Here is a 16,559-nt window from a genome sequence, read left to right on the forward strand (position 1 = left end):
GCCAGAAATTAGGTCAGACTAACCGACCTAAAAATATCTGACTGCCTTTTCTGAATATTGACTCAATATTATCACTATTTTAGACTCATGGCATTGTTATGGTATATATACACTTACTTTGAATACTTATTCAAAATTAGGATCAGCAAAATTCCTTAACCAGCCCTATAACAGTTAGCTATAAAAGTTCTCAATTTAAAAATACTACTTCTTTCCAGAAATTGTTTAAAATCCTCCATTGGCTACTAATACACTAGGGATGTTTCACTGTCTTTATATAACATCAACCAACTTAGCGAAATACACATACAAGTCTTCAATCTTTACAATTATAGAGGTTTTTTATCTAATAATGGGCCGTATCCACACTGTAATAGCTACCTCATTACTCGTACATTTTTAAATCCTGCCCCTTTACTATTATTCTTGACCTTGCTACTCCCAGATTTCCTCTTGACTTCTTTAGCCTTTTCTCCATCCTCTATACTCTTATTGTTGCTCATATTTTCAGGTTATTATCTATAAACCACTTTCCACTTGCTTTATATAGCCATTTTATTCCTAAATATTGTGTTCTCTTTCCCACCAAACTAGAACAGGTATTTATAAGGAGCTCCCCTCTAATTATGGAACTCCATTATTTGGTTACTTAATAAACTGCTACAGTACACTATTTCTATTCATATTTTCTACTAGACTATATTTTCCTCATACCAGCTTTGGAGAAATGAGCTGCTCTGAATCTACCTATTTTAGGCACACTGTTGGTTCCCAATTAATGTAATTTAGGACATAGCTCCTGATCCTTATACCACACTCCAACAAAAGTAAATCCAATAATGACTTACAACATACTGGATACAGCAACTTTTGTTTGTAATTATTTCTTCCAACATTTTTAGAAACTATTACTGTGTTTTTCAATCTGTTTCAGTTAGTTGCATGTGTCCCAAACTGTGCTCCTGTGCTCTCCATGGCTATGCAATGCTTTATTGTATATTACACATATGTGCTTAACCAGTAACTCATCATATTCTCTGATTTGACCTAGCGATCTATATGAGACTTGTACCAGAAACCTCTCCCCCAGGTTTCATAACCTAGTATATTGATCCAAATGGATTCAAGATCCTGTGGTTCCAAATTATCAAAAACACTAAAGACAAGTAACAGTGTCTGCTATAAACAAAAAGAGATGTAATCTCTGAAGTTCCTCTGTTGTCCTATCATTGAAATTATTTAATTGTATGTTAAAACCCCCCTATATAATGTCATAAGAGACATGGAATGGCTAGAAAAAGTGACTGCATTCCATTGATTAATGAGGGGAAGATCACACTTGCACTCAGAAAAATAATTAAGGCTTGTGGAGTGATCAGAATAGGAGACACAGAAGAGCCATACAAATATGTTAAACAGGTTAAGCAAGAGACAGTTTAAACTTGATCTCTATACAGAAAACATTTGAGTTACTGGAACTTGAGCAAGAACCAAGGTCAGGGTAAAACTGACAGCTGCCTGAAAGGAAAGAGTAGAAATGAGACAGACCAGACTTCAAAGAATGATCTGGTGCAGAAAGGAGTACTACTGCTTATTGTGCCACCTCGATCTTCCTATGCAGATTATAGCATCAGATATGCAAGAGGTATTTTAACAGGATTTACTTGATATACTACAAAATTCCACTAAACGCCAAGGATTTTCAACTATTTTTTTTACAGTGGTATATTGTGAATAAAATCTGATTTCAGCTAACTTTTTACCCATAAATATTTAGTACCTAACTAAACAAAGCAGTCTACTGAGGAACTCCCTGTTCATCAATATTTGACTTATAGACAGCATCTTTATATTCAAAAAGCTTTCTGCAGAGAAACAGTAGTCAGCAAAAATGTTACTTGAAATATGCATGTATATTCTTTTATCCAGGGGAGAAACCACATATTTAGCTTTATTAGCTAAATATTATTATCACTTATAGAGAAACTATATAAGCATTCTTTTCGCATACAGTATGACCATGTAAATGCTAAAGAATATTGATGGTAACTAACAGAAAAGCAGTCATCTTAATAACAATAAATTAAGTATAATGGTTGCTAAAAGGTGATTCTCCTCATTGCAGCTACTTTTGACAATAGAAGATCTTTTACTTTCTCATTTTCTAATTTTTAACAAACTTCTCATTATGGAAGTTTGTAAAAGTATTGATAGTAAGAACACTTGTTTATCTCCTTTATCTATAATTGCTACTGCAGTTTATTCAATTAAGTAATTCCAAAATTCATAGCTGCCTGAATGGAAACTGAATTGCATCTCTTGATCATCAGTAACATAGGACTATTTCATTTAAAAAAAATAGATAGTACATTAAATTCAGACTTTCCCATACTTACCCAAACATAAGCACGCAGCTGTGGAAAGAATATTCATTTCTTCCTCTTAGAGGAAGCATTTGGTATTAAAGAAAGCACATTTTCCCCCATGAAAGATAACTGTTCAAGAACGGGCAAGAAACTTCTAGGGCACAGTGATCAGTTTTATACCACTTTCCCAAGGGTTATGAAACAAGACAAACAGAAGAATGCCTTCATTTTAATCACAAACTTAAATACAGTCATTTTTTAAAAACACTGGCATATTTTCTTCATGAAAGTCAATCATAATTTTCACCTTAGATATTTTAGCTTAGAAATTCTTTGAATTTAGGATTTTTAAGTGCATTCAACACTGTTCAGTCTTTTTTCATAATGAAGTTGATGTGAATTTTGCAACTGAACTGAACATGGGATGGTTTCAGGCCAATGCAAGAGGTCTGAAAACTGCCATGTAGAATGACTTGTTATCTGATGATGACAGAAAAAGGTAAAATGCACAAGTATTTAAGTGCATTATTAATTTAAATTTCAATCCACAGTGGAAAGGTATTCATGAAGAGATAACTATATATACCTTCTTTTACAGTGCATCGAAATACCACTGATCTTTACTTTGGATGCTATCAGACTTGCTCAAACATATCTGAAAGCAGATCATCTCTACAGAAATACAAGAACAGTAGACAAATGGATCTGTTTCATAGGTTAGTGAGATATAACTATGTCTAAAAACAGGTATACAGTAGATATATGCTAATTTCAAGACAGATATATACTGACTAGGCTTTATGATTCTTAGTTACATAGTGTGTATTTCAGAAAAATAAATATTTCAAATATTAAGTTATAAAATGCAGATTAGTCTCTGTAGAACTTCACATAGAAGTAGTATGATGAAGCAATCTGTATAACACCACAGACACAGTATTACTGTGTACTATAACCAAAATAAGAGAATATTATTCTACATACTGCTCTTAAAACTGCTTTCAATTTTGCAATAAAGAGGCTTCCTTCTTTAATATTTCTGCAACAAAAAGCACATATATGTGGAAAATGAGGTAATTCATACTAATTAACAGGTATTATTTTCTTAAATGTGTTGGGAAATTTTTTTCTGCAGATTAATTTGCTATACAACTAAGCACATTGTCTTGGGAACAACTACACTGGCAGCCATAGATAAAAGGTTACCAATAAAAATTATGGAAGTCTTCAAAAGTCTACGAGAGTAGTCTAGGTCCTAGAGAGGCTCTAGGTCCATTGACTCCTTCTCCCTGTTTAGACCAGCTCAGAGCTGACATCAGGCCAGTGCAGGAACTTTAAAGATTGTTCTACAACAGGGAATCCACCAAAGATTAGCTTCATGTAATCTTTTACACTTTGCTTTCAGTCAAGAATACCTTTATTTAGGTGAACACTCAAAAAACCCCCCAAAAAGTTAAAACTCAAACCTTCACAAATGTCATGAACTCTTCTACTTTGTCATTGGTGAGCAGCAGCTTCTTCTGTACAGTTTCCAAAGCCTGTTTGCTCTGTTTAGCCAAGCCATGTAGTTGTTGAGATGCAGTAGTCTCAAGTTCAGTCATGGCACATTCAGTCTCAATCATTTTGCTCTCTAGATTGGTAAGCTTGAGATCCTGAAATACATCCACAGATAAACAGCAGTGATAAGATAAAAGCTAATAGGCATGTATGGTAGATCATAAATGAATGAACACACACAATGGTTAACATCACAGAATGTTCTACTTGCAATATATAAAATGTAATTTTATGGTAAAAAACAATTTCAGTTTTCAGTCATTATGTCTGTTTCAGCATCTAAATTTCAGTGATGTGACTGATTTAAATCAGAGATACACATTACTATTATTCTGCTTTTTTCTTCCCTTTCTTTATTTAAAAAGTCTAAGCTGATGATCTTGCAAATATTCATTTGAAAGTGAGATATGAAAAAGTTCCACAGTGGAGCCATCACAATTCTAACATACCTTTTTCTCCAACTCATCTTTAGTCTTGTGATACATTTGTTCATACTGAGACTTCTCTTTTGTAGTTACATTAAGTCTTTGTTTCAGTGAGTCAATGGAAGTTTTTTTGTTTGAACAGTCTTCAGCCAGTGCCTTTACCTGAAATAATAAAGAACAACTGATTATTAAGATATAAAACTTAAAAATGAAAATCAAATCAAAACTAAGCTTACCTTTATTTTATAAACTACCTGTACTATATAAACAATTTAATTCGAGTATCTTTTTCTTAAATTACATTCTTTAAAAACTCTCTGCTGATTTACTAGATTTAGTAGAGATCAGTTTGCATGTTCTCTTGTTACATAAAGTTTTGATTTGTATTAAGTGTACAGAAAACCTCTTCATTTGCAGACCTGTTTGCTTATATATAATTTACTGTTACAGTCCTTGCAAAAGGGAGTAAACCACAACTTCCACTCGGTTCCTCTGACAAAGGTAAAAACATTAACACTAGGCTGAGGAAATTAAAACTGTTAATAGTCTGTAAAGCCTCTTAGATAATTATTATCATTATCATTATTATAATTTTGCCATACAACACAAACACTGATTTTGGGTAAAATTAAATAGACCAATGCTCCTAGAAAATCATTCAGCTCTCCTGACAGTATTAATCACAAAGCTTTCCTGACAATATTGAGTAAAAGGGAATTTCTTTGATCTTCTGCTGAATATAATGTAAAATTTATCAAGTTGATTTTCCACACGGAATAATCAAATTAATGTATGGAATTTGATTCTCTGGAATCTGAAAAATGTGGTGCTTAAAATACTCATAGAACAGCATTAAAGTACATTGTTCCTTCTGAATCTTCTGTCTAAAACTAAACCCGGGTATCGCTCTCATTTTATACTTTAGCTCCCTTGCTTACTTATGCTCTCGTTCCGTGGCTGCGTATTTCTTAATAACACCTTATCTTTGGCATGGAGGGTAAGACAGTAGTGCTCTCTAGAGCTGAAAGTGCTATATGACTGCAATCAAAGATAGTGCTTGTGATATTCAGCAAGCACCCGCATTCTAGGAAAACAAAAGCAAACTGATAAATTATTTCTATTTTGGAATCATATGCTGCATAACCTCACAAGACAACCAAATGTCATAATCTTTTTCTGGTATTAAAGGCCAAAGTGGATACATTGGTTGGATAATACAGAAAGACACCAAAACCATATACAAATTCTTACAGCTTCAGTGAAAGTGACCTATAAGAAAATAAATTCCACAGAAATTAAGTTCTACCTACACAGACAGAATTACATTCAGCTAAGAACTGTGAATCATTCCTAACACTGCAGTAGAAAACAGATTAACATATTAAAGTGTTTTAAATACTATAGCCAGGAGAGGTGCATGGACTTCATGAGCATGTGTCATGTAAAATCACTTGTTTCAGGACTACTGTATTTTATGAACAGTGCATAAAACTAAATTTCACTACTTAGAGCATACCCTTCCATCTCAGTGTTCTGAATACTTCAATATTTAATTACACCTCTGATGAACATACATTAAAGTATGCTGCAACCATCCAAGCTATCAGCATATAGTGATTTCATACAAATTACATTGGAGGGAATTACACCCTCAAATTAACTCTATGTTGTTTGCTTAAAGCAATATATTGATTTAGTACGTACAGCATGTCGAAATAACTTCTGTAAATCCACTAGATTTTGCTTTTCCTAAAACTATCAATATCAAGAAAGAAGTACCTTTCTCTCAAGACTTTCTAATGTTTCATTAGAGGTTTTCTTACTTTCTTGATTTGCTTTTAGGCGAGACCTTAAGTCTTCTATCAAATGTCTTTTCATATTAAGGTCCCTCTCCAACTGAGAAATCCTAGAAGGGAAGAAGTCACACTGCATGTAATTGCTATAAAATATTGTTAATATGCAACTAAACCACAAAAACTATAAATGCAGTAAACAAACTATCATTCCTGTAGCTTTAGTACATTTTAAAAAATAAAATCTGATGCAATTCTTGCTATTTACCCTATTCTCAACAATTAAAACCAGTTTCAAGTGTCTTAAACAGACCTATTTCTAAATATGCAATTTAATTGTGATTTGGTTTTGCATGGTTTATGCTCTAACTTGTCTGATCTGAAATCATAATTCTTAAGCTATTATCAAAAAAAGACATAAAATCCGTTGAACACACAAAGTTTAATTAATTACATTTCTTTTATGCCTCAAGCAGGTATCATTCAAACACTATTTTAAACAAAATTATTTTCAGAAGTGAAAGGAGGAAGTTTCCTTTCATCCCACTAATACAGAGAAATACATGAAAAATTTATATCCCTGTAATGTGTCAGATAATAATTCTTAAAAACTGCAAAACCCATAAATAACATGAGCAATTTTCAGAAACTTGGCAAAAAACCCCCTCATGTCCTACAACATAATCTGTATTATGAGAAAATTATGCCTTATGTAATGCCTCCACCATTATGAGACAAATTAATATCTTAAATATAAACATAAGCAGTACTTGAATATATTCAGACTTCTGGATTTTTTTTTTTTAAATAAAAGCAAAATAAATCATAATATGTTTGGTAATAAACCACTGTTGATACCATGTCAATACTATATTTAAAAAAAAAGGGAAAACAGTGCATCTTAAAATTCCTTCCATCTATTTCACAGTTATACTATTAATGTTATTTTGGTGATTATATCTTACAGTTAATGAAAAAACAGTATCTATTTTATAAAGAAAGCACGGTAACCTGTAACTATTTTAAATCTAAGCCTTGTGGTGGAAAAATTAATTTTCACTTTGAAACGGCAAATACACAGTGTATGAAATTTAACAATTTTAAGAGTTCTTTATTTTTGAAATGAACTGATTTCAGATAAGTAATCTGCATTCTTTCTACAAATAAAAAATAACAGTGGTTAGAGGAGCTAAACTCTGGGACAGGCAAGAAATTAACAGATACTAATAGCTTATGTTTATATAGTAATGAAGAACAGTATTTTACCAGTTAAAGCAGACAGAATAAAAATCTTGGTTGCATACTTCAGAACAATACATATGAATTTTAAAATGAGTAATAAACCCTTAATCAATTCAAATAGAAACAAATACAACTGTCTTTTTGAACTTTTTATGAATGTAAGATTGGATATTTAATCTTGTTTAAGCATCTGAACCTTGACATGTCTCATAGCCCCTAGGCAAAGAATTACTGTATTTGAAGGACTGTGTTTAACAGTGCTGAGGAATTCATTTAGACTTACATCAAGGATAAAATAGTCTACTCGAGAGTCTGAGTTTTGATTTAAGGTATTGTTATGGCAATACACTACTACAGCTAGCTAATCACTCATCAGTTTAAACAAAATGCAATTTTAGCATGTACTGCTCCAGTTTCTAAAAAAAATAAAATCCTCTAACAGTCTGCAAGACTGCAACAAAAAGACGAATAAAACATTCTCTTAAAAATCTATTCAAGAATGGTTAATGTTCTAACAATTATGCAGCTGCCACTGGGTGGCACCAAACACAACGGATAGAAGAGTGAACATACTTCGCTTGTAGTTCCCGAATCTGTTGTTCTTTTTCCTGGACTTCCTTTTTCAGTGCCTTAATGGTGGTCGATTGCTTAGCGATTTCATTATTCGAATTCTATATTGGAAAATGTTAAAATATAAATAAAGCAGAATTAATATTATCGCAGTTAACTATAAATTTGTTGGAAATAATGGGCTGTGTAAACTTATACATATTTATGAATGTTCTTAGAAATTAACTGGTACAAAAGGAGCACTCTTAATTTCCTAGACTTAAGGAAAAGTACATTTCTCAGAAAATATTATCAAAATCAGTACTTTTCCATTGCTCTAATAATGTATGATTAATAAATGTTCCCCAGGACACCTGCAAGCCCAGTGCACCTATCAGGACCACATTTTCTCTTGCACACCACGGTCAGCTGAAAATTAACAGAAAATAAATAAATTGGATCTTCATTTGATCTTACATCCTTGAATGGTATCATCCCACAGCACAAGGGGCCTACATGTATAGACCAACAACTTACAATAATCCCTTTCATCTTGTGCACTTAAAAATCCAGACAAACAACAGGAGCAGTTGTTCTTGTGTCCCTTGAAAGCACAAGACAAAAACATTTCCATTTGGCCATACTAACACAAATCCTACATTTCAGTAATAAAAAGGTATGATCCTAACTTTCAGGCATGTGCAATTCCAGTGAAGGAGAATTATATAGTTGTTGGCCTTTCCTCGTGGTCTATAGTAGGAAGTAAAAAAAGAGCCTCAATTTTTCCATGCAAACACACAGATAATCTAGTCAATATTTAAATACAGAACAACAGAATCACTCTACAGAAATAAAAATATGAAATTTAACTAAGTAGCCATCTTGGCAATCTGAGCATATGCACTGAATGCCATTGCTGAAAATGGCACCTCAAACATACCGCATACAGATTTCAGAACTCCAAAAGGTGTTGCCAGAAGATACATATGTGTTAAGCATACACACAACATATATGCACGCACATATGCATGCAGGCTCAGCTACTGTACTAAAGCTTTTTTACTCATTATGTATAAACAATAAGCAAACAAATCAGACAAGCTGTAAACAAAGATACTTCAGGAGAATTTCTCTGCACAGTGCAGACTTGCAACACCTATTAACATTAATGGGAGTATTGTACATAATTCTGTGCACCTCAAGGGGAGTATATATTCTTGTGTGCATAGTTAGATGTAAAATATTGTTCTTAATAACTTGTCTAGTCTATTTACTATTATTATAATGTGAGGTGTAACCAGAAAATTGTTAAAATGATGTATGTTAGCAGAATATTCCTGAGACCTGTTTGTTGAGCTTGAGCTTCATCAGCATGAAGCACAGCACCCAGTTACATGGTTCACACACCAGATATGAACTTGAATTCTTGGGTGGGCCTCTGCACATGCTCAGAGGCAAAGACATATGTTTATGGTTCTTTGCTTCCAAACTCACCACCCACACTTAACACATTTCTTCCTACTGGCAAAGATACAAGGAGTCATTACATACAACATAAACAAACCCTGCAAAGAAAGCTCTGAGAAAAACAAAAATTACCAAACCAGGTACACTTTGAGATTTTGAGCTATAAGGAAAGCTTTTGCTGCTTCCACATTCAGACATTTAGGAAAATAACTCTGTATCTACTTTTAAAGTACACTAGATAGCCTAGAACAACAGTTGACAACTCACAATTTCTTCTGCTAAAAATGACTTTCAGGACTTAGTAATTTTTCAGATATTCAGTACAAAATAAGGCTAAGAATTTCAGTAACCTGATTTAAGTAGCTTTTGAGGCCCTTTTAATCAAAACTCTTATCCAATTCAGCAACTAGTGAATTTACTCTATTAATCTGGATTTGGGGTCACAGTCTATGGTTATTTTAAAGGTAGTTTTGCACACATGGTTTATTTTTGACATTAAAAATGTAATACATCTTTAAGAAAGAATTAAAAATCATGTTAGTAGTTTTGACATCCGATTTATAAATGCTTGATAAATGTTTGCTGCAGAAACAAGAAAATATTTGATTATTCAGCAATATATTTTGCAGTTCACATATAGCAGACAAAATAAGTGTTTTTTTAGCAGGAGTGTTACTCAAAGTATTTTACCAAAAAAAAAATCCTCATTTTTTTTATTTTCCCTATTTTCATAGCAATTAGCTACTAGATTTCTGGATAAGGAGAACAGTGATCTAAAAGGAACAACTCTAAATAACAAAAATTACCACTCACCAGCAACAGAAGCAGATTAAGATTAGTCAAACCCAAATCTAAAACATTCAAGAAGCCAGTGTGTCTGGTTTCAAGATCTCTTTCTCATAATGAAAGTAGATCAAATTATGTGCTTTTTCATGGCTACCCCTGCTGCCCTTGTACCTTAAACGTGGCCTACCTTTATTAATTCCTGAATCTAGATTTTACACATTCAGTGTGCTATAGCCAAGATCTATAATACCATGATTACCATCAACAGCTAAGACACCTAAGCACTACCCACATCTAGTGCATTAGCACAGCTAATCCAGTACTCAGAGCCAGAGCCAGCTATAACACGCATGTAATATGGCCTTTTCTAGTGAGACTTTGGCAGCTGGCTTGCTAGTGTTCAGTTTCTTCTAGCAGCAAGAAGCTGTACCGTTTTGACTTCTTCTCTTTCCTCAAATATTAAACACGAAATGATGGAAAAAAACAACTTTAAGACATTCTGTTGCATAGATATATTTCCTCCAGTGAAAAGAGAGAAAGAATTATTAAGTTTGAGCCAGGCCACCTGCAGAGAAAGTTCTCAGATCAACACAGTACAGCATCTACATCATCCACATGTAATAGAATCACTGGAGACCGAAAAATATAATCCTTGAGTTAGTATTTTCCTACCAGCTAACCTCCAAAAATACAGATAAAGAATTATGTCTCTTTGAAGACAAGAAAAGCAGTGACACATAGATAACATAACTGTTACATTATATGAGCTTTCTCATCGGTGCAAACTCTTTGCTCGCCTTTCACAGATAGCTATAGCTTACTCTCTTCTTAAAGGAAGCAAGTAATCGACGCAATTCTCACTGAAGTAATTCCACAGCACTTTCCAACAAGATGCATTTAATCATTCTGTAAAAACCCAGCAATCCCCCTGTCTGGCCTATTTGATCTACAAAAATTGTTTTAATTGTAACTTTTATTTCTCCTGATTATGAATACATTTTTACTTAACATCAAAGGTTATCTAACACCTAAGTTGCTCATCACTGGCTAAGATATACAAATGATATGCATATGTGAGTGTACATATATCTGCTAAACCCAGTTATGAAACACTGTTCATATGAATTATCCTCAGCGCTAGATAATCTGTTCTGTCACCTTTAGTTTGCACTGCAGCTGTTTCATCTCTAAATCAATGTTCTTTGAAGGAGCTGGTGTGGCTTCACTCTTGCCAGCAGTTTGAGACAGATGTTCGCTCAACTTCAATTTTCCTTGTAAATCTTCCTTCTCCTGTTGCCACTTGGCCAGGTTGGAGGTCAACATCTGTTTTACAAGCAGAAGAAACAATCACTATTGCATCCTAAAAGTATTTCTGGTTGATCATTATGAGACGCTTCTCAGGTTCAGAATTCAAGAGGAATGACAGTATGTATTATCTGTACTTACACTGCATAGCTATTGGTTGAATTCTCTAGACCCCACAAAGATCAAATACAGCAGGAAAAAGACAACTAATGTTAAAAACAAGCAATTTTTAAAAAAGTCAAGTTAATTCAATTTTGACTGTACACTTTGCTATTTTTATCATGACAGGCAAAAATTATCACACAAAACTGTAACAGTAGTTACTGTAGAAACCTGTTCACCTAGAGCCAATCTGGGATACAACAGTTATTTCTATACTGAACATGAAAAAATACCAAGGTTTCTCAGACATCAATATGTATTAAAGGTGATTAAATGTCAGATCTGTTTTAATGGCGGCCACTGTAAGCTCACTTGAATTGCTGTGTTGACAACTGCTGTAAAGCATACATCCTTCTCTTGGCTTTTGTTTTGATATTTGTAGGGCTTGTAGAGGTTAAAGCAAAGTGGACCAGCTGCACTAAATATCTTCTGGTTGGCTGGTCTTTACTCGTGTTATTTCTTCCCTTTCACATATATGCACCATAGCCAGAGAACCACATATTCCATAACCTTGACTCTAGGGCTGAGGTACTTAAGTGGTAAAAGCCAAGCTGGAGCAGGACAGGATAACAGATGTTAGTTGTTTATTCCACTGGGTAGGTCTTACCACCCTATACTGCAGCCAAAATGCTTCTCATTTAGCAACATAAATGCTAAGTCCAATTAGCAGATGAGGCTTGTTAGGGATTTAGTTCAAATAAATAACATGCAAACAAACTCTCAGTCTTGTTGCACTTGACTGACAACTGACAAGACTTATTCAATCTTTGTAACAATGTATTTCACAGTACTCCTTATAGAGGTAATCTTTTAAATAAAATATTTGTTTTAATTTAGATAATACTGAATGTTGTTCTGCAAAAAGAGGAACTGAAACAATCTTCATACTAGTGGTTAACTTTCATGAATCTGTAGTCAGCCAAAAGCCACCAATGGCCTAACAACTCTCTGCTCCTTAAGAGGTTAACTACAGTACTTAATACTCCAAAGAAGACTGTAATATGGTAGTTTAATATAAGGAAGAATTATAGAAAATCCTATTGAAATATCTCAAAAAATCATGGTGAGAGAAATTTAAAGATAGCATTTTATTTCCAAGCATTTTATATTAACTAAAAAATATATTCTATACTGTTTGATGCTATTAGACGAAACTTTTTAGAGACGTGTTTATATACACATACACTTCTATACAATCATCTGAAGATCATATACATATCCAAATTAAAGAAAAACTACTTACGGTCATGTTTATTTCCATTATGAATGGCATGAGAATGCTTGCAGATTTTGCATTAGCTTAAAAAAATACAATGGATACAAGAAAATGCATCCTGTATTTAAAATTAACACTCTTAACAGTATTTCATACTTAAGTGCATTTATTAAAGCCAATGGACAGTTTTCCTATGTATCTGAGATAAGTGCTCTTCTTAGTAAAGGGCTTAATCTTTCCATTCTCTTCTGCATCTGTTGTCATTATTGGACAAGAGATAAATAGTGTTAATGTATTTTTTAACTGGCTATTCCTTAATCTGATATATTATTCTTACAATTAATACAGTCTGAAGTAAAATACCAAATGAAAGCTACTTTAATAAGAAAAAATAGTAGTAGTACAGAAAGATATAGTATAGAAAGATATAATGATTAGGTTAATTTGCCAAGTATACCCAATGTATTACTACATGCAGTGTCTCTATAATAAATTATTCATAAAAAGAAAAAAAAATCATAGCTAGATCAATATCTCTGATTAAAATTAGAAATGCTGCCATATCTGCCAAAGATAGCTCATGACTCTCAGAAGTTTCTTAGGCTCCTGCTGCCACCAAAATGGATAGGTCTAAAATGCCATTATTGCACTGGGCACAACAAAAATATATTGAAAAAGAAAGGTCTTTCATGGGACAGGTGCAAAAGAGGACAGTGCTATGTTGGTTAGCAAATTTACTTAAGTGAGGAGGTAGAAAAAATATTTAAAATATTAATTTACATAAATTCAGAAACAGCATCAGAACTATGAGGGTGAAGTGAAAGTAGTAGCTGACGTACAAGAGAAACATACCCCAACTTGCAAAAGCAAAGACAGACATGCAATTGCAGTCAGAGATACCAGGAAGGTTGTCTCTGAACAGCTCTGGAAATAATGTAAAATGTGTTACAGGCTTGATAATGCTACTGCATTATTTTTCTATTTGCAATATACTGAAAATTTATGTAAAAATTCTATAAAAATCTATGCAGGATATGAAAAACAGTCCCTCTGCTCCAGCAAGATATTTATGCCTAAGAGATATACATACCTCGTGTTTACCTAAGAAGCAAGTTCATTACCCTGCTGTCCCTCATCACTTGCTAAATTTTAGGTCAAATCTTTTGTTCTTTTTAACTTTTTAGACACGGAGGAGTTATTGTGAGTGTGCTACCATGCATGCAAATCCTAAGTGATATGGAGTAAAAAAGGATTTACTCCAGGGAAAGAGGTCACCAGGATGAAAGGCAGAATCTTAACCACCAGCTAGACTAGATGACAGTAAAGGTAGGCTACCACTGTTCCTCCATGATGTAGCCGCCTGTGTCTGTTCTATCTTTTCGAGTGTTTCAGCTTAACAGATGTTTACAAATTCAATATTTTAATATCTATCTTAATATCCTTGCTTGGTATACCCATGACTCTCTGTTCTGCTGTACACAAAAGGATAAGTGATGAAATCTCAAGTTTCTATGTAGTCAATGAAAAACTTCCAGTGACTCAGCAAGGCTTTTTACTGTAAGCCCTCTACTCAGAAAGACAGCTACATGGAAGGCCCAATGGATTAATATAGGAAGCTCCTGGAACGGTCTATTGATCCTTGGAATCACAACCACCCTGTGAGGAGCTTCTAGCAGCTGTCACCCTCCTACTGCAACTGTCATGCATGAAAATGACACTTATGGTGGCTGATACTGCACTGCCACTGGTGTACATGATCCCATGTATTTATATTGCAGGGTATATTATACAGAATATATTTCAGGCAAAATTATAAAATAGGATGTAGAGGTATTTTTGAAACCCATTTTAAGAAATTACATAACCTTATTTTATTATTCATTTTTTAATCCGACTATAACTAATATCTGCAGATGTGTAAAAATCATATTTGCTATGAAGTTTCCCGTCCTAAAATCCTGGCAGATTAAAACATTACAATACGCAGAGACACCTGTAAGAAACCCAAAGTCAACATATTCCTCCTTTTCTCTAAGAAACTTTGCTACAGTAGGTAATAAAATACATTTGCTAAAATATACAGCTCCTGTACACCAAGTTCTATTTTAAAATCTAACACTAATCAGCTGAATATTTTAAATAGAATGCTATTTTCTCGCAGCTTTAGCTTGATCATGAAAAATATACAAGATAAGCAGTACTTGTTGCACATACAAACCATGAAAGAACTTTTCAAAATATATTTGCAAGCAGAGTTACTTATTTATGATTTTACATACTCTAGCAAATGTTATTACAACATAATGATAAACCTATTTACAATATCCAAGGCAAAATTTAGAGTCAATCCTCCTAATCTTGACCCTGTTTTGTTCTCTTGAATCAAAACCTACTCCGCCTGATGGGTCACAGAAAAATTAATAAAGATGGTATGTAGCTATCAGAAAATATGAAAATATATACACCAGACTAAAAAGCCAACTGTGCTGCATACTTAATGTGATCATATAGAGAAAAGGCAAATAACTCCAAATCCTCAGTGAAAGTTTTTTTCATGCAAGTGCTGTAAGTGGTTGATTACTTAGTATTCTAGCCATGAAGACAAAATACGAAACAGAAGTCTTTGGTGACTTAATATCTAATCCCTAAATTGAAACAAAGACCCCCAAATCCAATAAAAAGTTATAAAATGTAGAAGTTATTTGTCATTTATTCTTCTGAAATTTTAGGAAAATTTACTGTACCACTGAGTTTTAATTTTTTTACAGCCAAATGCAGTTATCAGCAGCTGACTGTTTCACAAAATGTCAAGTAAATGAAGGTAATATAGAGGACTTTTTGCCAGTGCTTTAGCTAGTTAGACTTCAGTAGCCTTTAGAGACCATTAAGTACCCTTTGGCTAATTGGCCAATGGTAGATTAATCCTCTTTTTATTCTAGCAGCACTATTTTAACACCCTTTGCACTCTGTCAGTGTAGTATCTGAATGACAAAATAATATTGTACATGAATAATAAGCAGAAAAGTTAAATTAACATTTCATGTTTCACATGCCATACCTATGTGTCAGGAAAAAAAAAACCCACCTCTTTTAAAGCCACTGACATTAAACTTTTTTAAACAATCTCATGTTGACATCTTATTGAAGTGAATCTTCCTAATTACTGCTAATTGCCTATCAAGGAAAAAAAAAATCTTTCCTTGAAGTGCAGTTGTCTAGTATAGATGAACACAGCTCCAGTGTGCACAGTAAAGACAGGCATGACACTTGAGGTGTGCTACATTATTAGGAGGTCATACTAAATATGGTTTGCAACGAACAAAGCAGCTTTTAAGGATGTTTAAGGCACTGAAAATGTCAATCTCTCATGAAGTGTTTAAATTAGTTCCCAACAGAGAAATACAGATATCAGCATGCAGTTAAAAGGTGTATTTCTCATCTCAAGTATTTTACTAAAGAAAAACATAGTTATCCTATTGATAATGTCACTGTAACACAATTGCAGTTCATCAGCTTTATAAAAGCAATGTTTACACTGTTATCTACAGAATGGCTCTTTCACACATACAAATTATAAATTCGGCTATTATTGGGAATACAGTTGCAATCACTAAAAAACACTCTGACCAAAGGCTTTGAATGTCTTCCTAATCATGTGCTAGTACTGATCAGAGTAATCACTGCTTATAAA

The 16,559-nt window shown here is 33.5% G+C and overlaps 1 protein-coding gene across 1 annotated transcript in view; it reads right to left on the reverse strand.

Moving 5' to 3' along the window:
- The window catches only part of CNTLN (centlein), a 182,562-nt gene that overhangs the window by 23,157 nt on the left and 142,846 nt on the right, over positions 1-16,559 (reverse strand). Inside the window, exons 19-23 of the mRNA XM_026866054.1 lie at positions 11,344-11,508; positions 7,957-8,054; positions 6,128-6,254; positions 4,373-4,510; positions 3,833-4,018 (exon numbers count right to left, since the gene is read on the reverse strand). Of these exons, the coding sequence (XP_026721855.1) occupies positions 3,833-4,018; positions 4,373-4,510; positions 6,128-6,254; positions 7,957-8,054; positions 11,344-11,508 (714 nt within the window). The remainder of the gene's footprint in view (positions 1-3,832; positions 4,019-4,372; positions 4,511-6,127; positions 6,255-7,956; positions 8,055-11,343; positions 11,509-16,559) is intronic.

Source organism: Athene cunicularia (genome assembly GCF_003259725.1).
Source record: "Athene cunicularia isolate RWA chromosome Z unlocalized genomic scaffold, athCun1 chrZ_part2, whole genome shotgun sequence".
Lineage (NCBI taxonomy): Eukaryota > Metazoa > Chordata > Aves > Strigiformes > Strigidae > Athene > Athene cunicularia.